The sequence below is a fragment of the Coturnix japonica genome, chromosome 7 (assembly GCF_001577835.2).
Source record: "Coturnix japonica isolate 7356 chromosome 7, Coturnix japonica 2.1, whole genome shotgun sequence".
In the NCBI taxonomy this organism is placed as follows: Eukaryota; Metazoa; Chordata; class Aves; order Galliformes; family Phasianidae; genus Coturnix; species Coturnix japonica.
In genome coordinates this window covers 24,515,690-24,523,412 of record NC_029522.1, presented here as the reverse complement: position 1 = coordinate 24,523,412, position 7,723 = coordinate 24,515,690, and the positions used below count along the sequence as shown (strand labels likewise).

The 7,723-nt window shown below is 61.0% G+C and overlaps 2 protein-coding genes across 3 annotated transcripts in view; one reads left to right on the top strand and one right to left on the bottom strand.

The window, feature by feature from the left end:
* Positions 1-5,333, top strand: part of LOC107316923 (tubulin alpha chain) — an 8,415-nt gene extending 3,082 nt beyond the window's left edge. The window contains exons 1-4 of one of the 2 annotated variants that reach the window (XM_015868977.2): positions 1,949-2,074; positions 2,794-3,016; positions 3,458-3,606; positions 3,806-5,333. In XM_015868977.2, the coding sequence (XP_015724463.2) occupies positions 1,976-2,074; positions 2,794-3,016; positions 3,458-3,606; positions 3,806-4,777 (1,443 nt within the window). In that variant the 5' untranslated portion in view covers positions 1,949-1,975 and the 3' untranslated portion in view covers positions 4,778-5,333. Of the gene's footprint in view, positions 1-1,948; positions 2,075-2,793; positions 3,017-3,457; positions 3,607-3,805 lie in introns of those variants that run through there. The other variant, XM_015868978.2, reaches the window with a different exon arrangement.
* A 440-nt stretch (positions 5,334-5,773) lies between these two features.
* On the bottom strand, positions 5,774-7,694 carry STK16 (serine/threonine kinase 16). The gene is made up of 7 exons (XM_015868982.2): positions 7,559-7,694; positions 7,178-7,397; positions 6,974-7,107; positions 6,780-6,900; positions 6,603-6,698; positions 6,404-6,525; positions 5,774-6,334 (listed from the first exon to the last, which is right to left on the bottom strand). Exons 1-7 carry the CDS (start codon positions 7,642-7,644, stop codon positions 6,196-6,198), a joined length of 918 nt encoding a protein of 305 aa, XP_015724468.1. The 5' UTR covers positions 7,645-7,694; the 3' UTR covers positions 5,774-6,195.
* Between the last annotated feature and the right edge of the window lie 29 nt (positions 7,695-7,723).

The following is a 7,723-nucleotide window of genomic DNA, read 5'->3' as shown; positions in this document are numbered from 1 at the left end:
TTTGAGAGCCTCCGTGTCTCCCAGTGACCCCCCAGCCGTGCTGGTTTCTTGCCAGGTCAGGTGTATGGTGCGTGCTTCAGTGCTGCTGCTGCTGCCGTGCTTCCTCCCTGCGTGCTTTGCTCCTGCTCCTGCTGCCTGTGCAGCTAAGAGCCCTTTTTCTTGTTCCTGAGGACAGGATACACACCATGTTCTGGGTACATCCCCGGCCAAAGGGATCAGGAGGAATTTTTATGATGTAATGGGAGAAGCATCAGGCTCAGGACCTGAAATGAAGGGGTGCAGCATTTGAGGCACGGACTCAGATGTGAACAATCCAAATCGTTTATTGCAAGTTCTCACATCCCTTATTTACCTTCACAAGTTTTTGTTTTCTAACTTTCCCATCCACTCTTACAACTTTCCTATCCACCTTTACATGTCAACAAAGTATTCTACAAACACTTTGCAACTGTCCATGCAGGCACATATCCAATCAGAGCTGTGAGTCTTCCATCTTCTCCTTTTAGAGGTGTCCTTGGTTCTCATGCTGTTTATCTTGCTCCACAGCTTCCGCTCTGATCATCTTTTCTTGTATTACCACAAAGGGGCCTGGCAGAAGAGGGGAATGGTTTCCCTTGGGGAACAGTGCAGTAGTTTTCAGTCTTCTTAGTCAGATTTTGTTTTGTGCGAGCAGGGATTTGGGACACCTGAGGAGGCTGAACTCCAAAGGAAAAAATGGTTAAAATAGGAACAGCTTTTCCAATGCGTTTTCTCACACTGGAGCTGATACCAGAGGACTTCAAAGGATCGCCCGTGGCTTTGGTACAGTTCTGTACCTTTCCCGTGGTAGCTGCTAGGGTTGCCATGGGCACATCCTGATAGAACAGCTCCCTTCTTCACTGCTGGGGAAAAAGTGGTTACTCGTGGCCCCAGGGCCTGATGCTGTTTGTTAGGTGGGGATGCCAGCACTGTTAGTGCTGATGCCAGCACTGGGGCTCCATCACAGAGCATCCCTGCTCACTCCCGGCCTGGCTCTGCCACTCTTGGGGCACATAGCAAGCACTGCTTGCCCTGCATTGGCCCCGTGCTTCCCAGCACTCACAGGTCCGAGCATCAGCTCCTTCCTCCAGCTGTAAACAGGAGATTTGTGTTACCCATTATCCAGCATGCCGGGACCAGAGATTAATTTTCCCTGCTTAACACTAATGCTCCAGCTACACTGACCCCCAGGGACTGTCCTCTGCTGCCCTCCTCCTCCCAGCATGCAACCGTGTGTCCACTGGAGGGGAAAGTATGAGCCAGCAGTGGCTGCACCGAGTGCTGGAGCAGGGCCAGGCACGGCCTCACTGTGCAGAGCAGCTCCTGGCACTGCTGCTCGTGGCTGCAACCAGAGCACTGGGCTCAGACCGAGCCATGCCAGCTGCTCGGGGTGGATCACTGACCCTCATGCTGGGCACTACTTCCAGCAGCTCCTGAGGTCTGAGCACTGGGTAAGGAAGGACCCTTCTCATCCAAGAGTAATTCTACTGCTTTGGTACCATCTCCCTGTGCCCTCAGAGTGAGCTGGCTGCTGCCAGAAGTACATAGTGGTTGCATTTGTGTCCTGTTCCTTCTTTTTCCTGCACCTCTGAACTACACATCCCTGTAGAGAGGACCCAGCAGTGACCCTTACCATGCACAGCAGAACCCAGAGCTCGCGGGGAGCTCTAGATCCCAACAGAGCCTGCAGTGAGGCTGGTGGGGGGACAGCTGAAGAGCTGTGTGCTCCATCCTGTGGCTGATCCCTGCAGTCCCCTTCTGATACCACAGTTTCCATACTGGAAGCAGTGGGAGAGCTCCCCAGTCCCTCTGCTTTAGGGTTTCTCATCCCCTCTTCCAACTGCGCAGATACTCAAACAGACTCCATCTACCTTGCTAGGAAGCCCCCCCCCCTCTCCGCATGCAAATACCCTCCCCAAATAAAGGGGCGTGGCGACATCAGGCCCCTCCCTCCTATATGAGGTTCTCTGCGGCGGGGATTGCCGCAGCCACAGCTCCGCACCGAGGTCCGCCGCACACAGCAAGCGGGACAGCCCGGGACCGCAGCCGCAGAATGGTGAGTGCGGGCCGGGCACCGCGCACGGCGACGGGGAGGGAGCCCAGACAGCCGCCCCGGTAACGGAGGGGGGAGGCACAGCGGAGCCGCTGCGACGCACCCTCTCCTTCCCCACTGTGACCTTGGGCAGCCCCACCGGCCCCAGCCCGGGGGCTACGTGCCCCTGCCGGCCCCTCCCACCCGGCAGCCCGGGGCGCCCCGCTGTCCCTCAGCCGCCGCAGCGGGTTGCGGAGCGGGGGTGACCCCTCCAATGGCGTCCGGTGACCGACGGGGCGGACGGACGGGGACAGTTGTCGGGAAGGGGGGGAAGCACGGGCCGGGCACTGGGGGAGCGGGCGGGGGACGCGGTGGAGCTCCATCCCCGCTGCAACGGGCCGCCCCGCCGGGGCTGCCGGAGCAGGGCGAGGGATTCCCTGCGGTCCGACAGAATTCGGCCGCTCCCGTAGGGTGCGGGCAGCGGCGGTGCGGGCCGGGGCCGATGGCCAAAGCGGGTGATTGGCTCAGCCGTCGGGCCCGGGGCTATATTTAGCGGCATGGTGCCCTTCGTCTCGCCGGGATGAGCCTGTCGCTGTCCCTCCAGGCAGCTGCAATCCTGGCGCACCCCCAGATATGTCCGCAGCGATGCTGCGCTGGGGCACCGTCTCCGGCAGGTTTTGCCGCTCGGGGCTGGCCCCAAGCCCGCAGCGATGCCCGATCTGATCCTTCTTCCCCCTCCCCAGCGCGAGTGCATCTCCGTCCACGTCGGCCAGGCCGGCGTCCAGATGGGCAACACCTGCTGGGAGCTGTACTGCCTGGAGCACGGCATCCAGCCCGACGGGCAGATGCCCAGCGACAAAACCATCGGCGGAGGGGACGACTCCTTCAACACGTTCTTCAGCGAGACGGGTGCCGGGAAGCACGTCCCGCGGGCCATCTTTGTGGACCTGGAGCCCACTGTGATTGGTGAGTGCTGAGCTCGGGCTGTGCGGCAGGGGGTGCAGCCCTGGGCGGGCAGCAAGCAGCCGGTGCGTGCATTCCTGCATCCTGCACCAGGTGTAACCCCGGGAGAAGCCACAAGCCTCCACACCAGCTGTCGTTACCGGTATGTCCTAGAGGCAGCGGTGCTGGTAGTCGCTGTGTACATGGGGAGAAACCAGCCTGACCGGCACTGCGGCTCTGGCTGTGTCACAGTGGCTGGGCAGCTCCCCGTGAGTGGGAAAAGCTGAGCTCCTGTGCAGGGAAGTGGCAGCAGACTCTGCTGGCAGAGAAACCTGGCACCTGCATGGCCCCACTGACGTACAGTCCTGGCAGGTGGAGTGGGAGGAGGATGAGGGATGGGCGCTTGGCTACTTGGCAGCCAACTGAAAGCCTTCACCACCCTCAGCCTCTTTTGCTCTCTCCTAGATGAAGTGCGGGCTGGGGTCTACCGGCAGCTCTTCCACCCTGAGCAGCTCATCACTGGCAAGGAGGATGCAGCCAACAACTATGCCCGGGGCCACTACACCATCGGCAAGGAGATCATCGACCAAGTGCTGGACAGGATCCGGAAGCTGGTGGGTAACCACAGACTGGGATCACATATCTCTGGCTGGGCTAGGGCACGGTGCTGGGGCTTGGAGTGTGACTGTGCCAAGAGAGGGATTTGCAGCTGTCTGTGGCAGGGATGGAACAAGTCTGGAAGGACTTCCAGAGTCAGATGTTGACAAGACTATCTGTGGCAGAGTGATCTCATGTGTTTTGCTCTCTCTGCAGGCTGACCAGTGCACGGGCCTCCAGGGTTTCCTGGTCTTCCACAGCTTTGGGGGAGGCACAGGCTCGGGGTTCACCTCCCTGCTGATGGAGCGGCTCTCTGTTGAGTACAGCAAGAAGTCCAAGCTGGAGTTCTCCGTGTACCCGGCCCCACAGGTCTCCACGGCTGTGGTGGAGCCCTACAACTCCATCCTCACCACCCACACCACCCTGGAGCACTCGGACTGCTCCTTCATGGTGGACAACGAGGCCATCTACGACATCTGCCGCAGGAACCTGGACATCGAGCGCCCAACCTACACCAACCTCAACAGGCTCATTGGGCAGATCGTCTCCTCCATCACTGCCTCTCTGAGGTTTGATGGGGCCCTCAATGTCGACCTCACTGAGTTCCAGACCAACCTGGTGCCCTACCCTCGCATCCACTTCCCCCTGGCTACCTACGCCCCGGTCATCTCTGCAGAGAAAGCCTATCATGAGCAGCTGTCGGTGGCTGAGATCACCAACGCGTGCTTTGAGCCCGCCAACCAGATGGTGAAGTGCGACCCGCGGCACGGCAAGTACATGGCGTGCTGCCTGCTGTACCGCGGGGACGTGGTGCCCAAGGATGTCAACGCCGCCATCGCCACCATCAAAACCAAGCGCACCATCCAGTTTGTGGACTGGTGCCCCACTGGTTTCAAGGTGGGCATCAACTACCAGCCGCCCACGGTGGTGCCGGGGGGGGACCTGGCCAAGGTGCAGCGGGCTGTGTGCATGCTGAGCAACACCACGGCCATCGCCGAGGCCTGGGCGCGCCTGGACCACAAGTTTGACCTGATGTACGCCAAGCGCGCCTTCGTGCACTGGTACGTGGGGGAGGGCATGGAGGAGGGGGAGTTCTCAGAGGCCAGGGAGGACATGGCTGCCCTGGAGAAGGATTATGAGGAGGTGGGCCTGGACTCCTACGAGGATGAAGAGGAGGGTGAGGAGTAGAGCGGCCGCCTGTTGGATGACGGTGCCGCTTTGCCAGTTCACATGTGGAAACCCTTTGCAATAAACCCTTTGAGAGCCTCCGTGTCTCCCAGTGACCCCCCAGCCGTGCTGGTTTCTTGCCAGGTCAGGTGTATGGTGCGTGCTTCAGTGCTGCTGCTGCTGCTGTGCTTCCTCCCTGCGTGCTTTGCTCCTGCTTGCTGCCCATGCAGGTAAAGAGCCCCTGGGACTGCAGTGCTCATCCCTCACTGTTCAAGCTATGTGGATGCTGCCTCCACCTGTGGATTAACCCTGCATCCTGCTTGGAGTCCTGAGGAGCAAATTCAGCCTGAGCTGGGAAACACTGTGGCTGCTGAAACATTTCCATGTGTGCAGCCATAAGGGTAGGTGGGCTAGTCAGGAAGATGAGTGCTCGGAGCGTTGTCAGGTCATGTCTGAGCTCTGCAGTGTAGAAGGTGCACATTGCAAGGGCATATGGCATGGTATGAATCCCTGTGGCTGTTTCACTACTGTGTTTTGGTGAGGGGATTAAAGGAGGGGAATACTCCCTATGAAACCACTTGGCTGCTTCTCTTTCTTTCCCTGCTGCGGGCAGCACAACTGCTGTGTGTCTGCTACACCCCTCCAGCTTCTGGTGCCATCCCAAGACTGTCTTTGCCCCCCTGCAGCAGGGCTGCTGCCCCTTTGCACCCAGGTGCTGGGCTCTGCCTGTTTCTTATGCAGCGTATGCTGCATGAGCCCCTTTCCTGCACTGCACTGCCCCCGCGGGCCTGCACAGCAGCACTGCACAGCAGGGCTCAGCTGTAACCACAGACGGATTTGTCACACTGGAGCCAGAGATTAACTTTCTCTGCTTAACGCTAATGCTGCAGCTGCATGGAGCTGTGGAGCTCTCCTCCCCTGCCATTCCCCTTCAGCAATGCCTGGCTGTGCCTGGCTGCTTGGCCCTGGCCACGTGCCTCGCTCACCCCATTTCCAGCAGGACAGAGGACACTGTGCACACCTCATCAAGAACACCTTTATTCAAAACACAAGGCAACGTGGGTGTCAAGGCAGCGGGCACTGAGCCCCACCTGCCCTCACCTCGTTCCAGCAGCACATACTTTGGGGCAGGAGAGACCTGCCACCCTGTGGGCTCGGGGCGGGCAGCGAGGCCTTGCCCTCAGCAACAGGGCACGTGTGCCAGTCCTGCAGCCTAGTGCTGGCCCGTTTGGCCCCAGCAGCCATGCAGACCCCAGCGGTCGCACAGGCCCCAGCGGCAGCGTTCAGGGTACAAACCACTGCACTGCACACCCCCAAACGACAGTCTGACTCCAAAACACCTCCAGGATGGAGCAGCTCTCCCCAGGGCACAGAAATCCCCCCAGGGGGAAGCAGGCCCAGGGTAGCCCAGCACAGCCTAGGCCAGTGATGGGCCACGTTCAGATACTCGTGGTGATCTGGCCGGCTGGTGTAGCCTGCAGCCCCTCCAGCTGCTGTAGGATGTCCTCAATGCTGGGCCGTTCCTGGGGGTTCACTGTCATCATGGAGGAGAGCAGGCGGTGCAAGGTGGCTGAGTACCTGTGGGGAGTGAGGGGTCGGCATGGCCCCGCCATGGGGAACAGGGCCCACCCAGCTCCAGAGCCTCACCTGGAAGTTGTGGGGATGGTGATGGGGTTCTGCACCGCTAGGGCCACACTGTCACCCTTCTGGAAGATGGCATCGTAGGGGCCCTCCCCGAACATCATGCAGTACAGCACGCAGCCTAGGGACTGCAGAGCAGCCATTAGAGTGGCCATTCACCCCATAGTATGGGGGGAAAGAGGGGGGGCAGTGGCTGCGTCCTCACCCAAATATCCGTGCGCTCATCAATGACACACTGGCTGGGCACCGTGAAGAGCTCAGGGGCACGGTAGGAGATGGTGCAGCGCTGGGCAGCCCAGTCCTGCAGAGAGGCAGAGGGGACGCAGGGCTGGGGGCAGTGGGACGATGTCCCCCCTCAAACCCCCCCAGGACAGGCACCCACCTGCACAGCCAAGGCCTCCCGAGAGTTGGTGACTTCCATGCGGGCCCGGTTCATGGAGCCCAGGTCCATGAGAATAGGCTGGTCGTCCTCATCCAGCAGCACGTTGGTGGGCTTCAGGTCCCTGCAGTGGGAGGGGGACGTCACCAAGCGCCCACTAGAACCCTGCTGCCCCCAGCCCCAGCCATGGCCCCCACCTGTGTGCGTAGCCCTTGCTGTGGATGGCCTGCAGCCCACTGCAGATGCCATGGAGGATGAGAAGGATGCGCTGCTCCGGCATGAAGCTTCCTTTCTCCCTCAGTGCTTCCACCTCGCTCCATAGGGTCCCCCCCTGGCAAAGACACGCAGCGTGCACTCACCGCAACCCTGCGTGGCAATGGGGCTGGGGGCCACCCCCTCACCTTCACATAGGGCAGGAGCAGCCAGGCTTCGTGCTTGGCCCCCTTCTCCACCATGCAGTGTGCCTCCAGGCGCAGGATGTTGGGGTGCTGGAACAGGTTGTGCATCTCCACCTCGCGCAGGGCCGCCTGCCGGTCCTCCTTGTCGTGGCACAGGATGCGTTTCAGCGCGTAGAAGCGCCCGTCCCGCAGCCCCTCCACCAGGTCCACGTAGCTGAAGCCCCTGCGGGGAGCAGAGCCCGAACATCCCCTCCAGCCACGAGCATCTCTCCCCAAATCCTGCCTATCCATCCATCCATTCCGTGCCCCAAACCCCCTTATACCCAACATCCCTCGTGCCCCCGGTGTTCCCCCCGTACCCCAGCCCCCCCAGCCCCCCGTTACCCCTCTGCCAGGCGCTGCAGCAGGAGGTACCGCGCCCCCCCCACGCTGATGGTGCCCCGGGAACAGACGCACAGCGCCTGCCCCATCGTCCACGCGCGTCATCGCCCGCCGCCGCGCGTCACCGTCGCGTCACCCGTGGGACCGACGGGGCGGGACCTGGCTCTA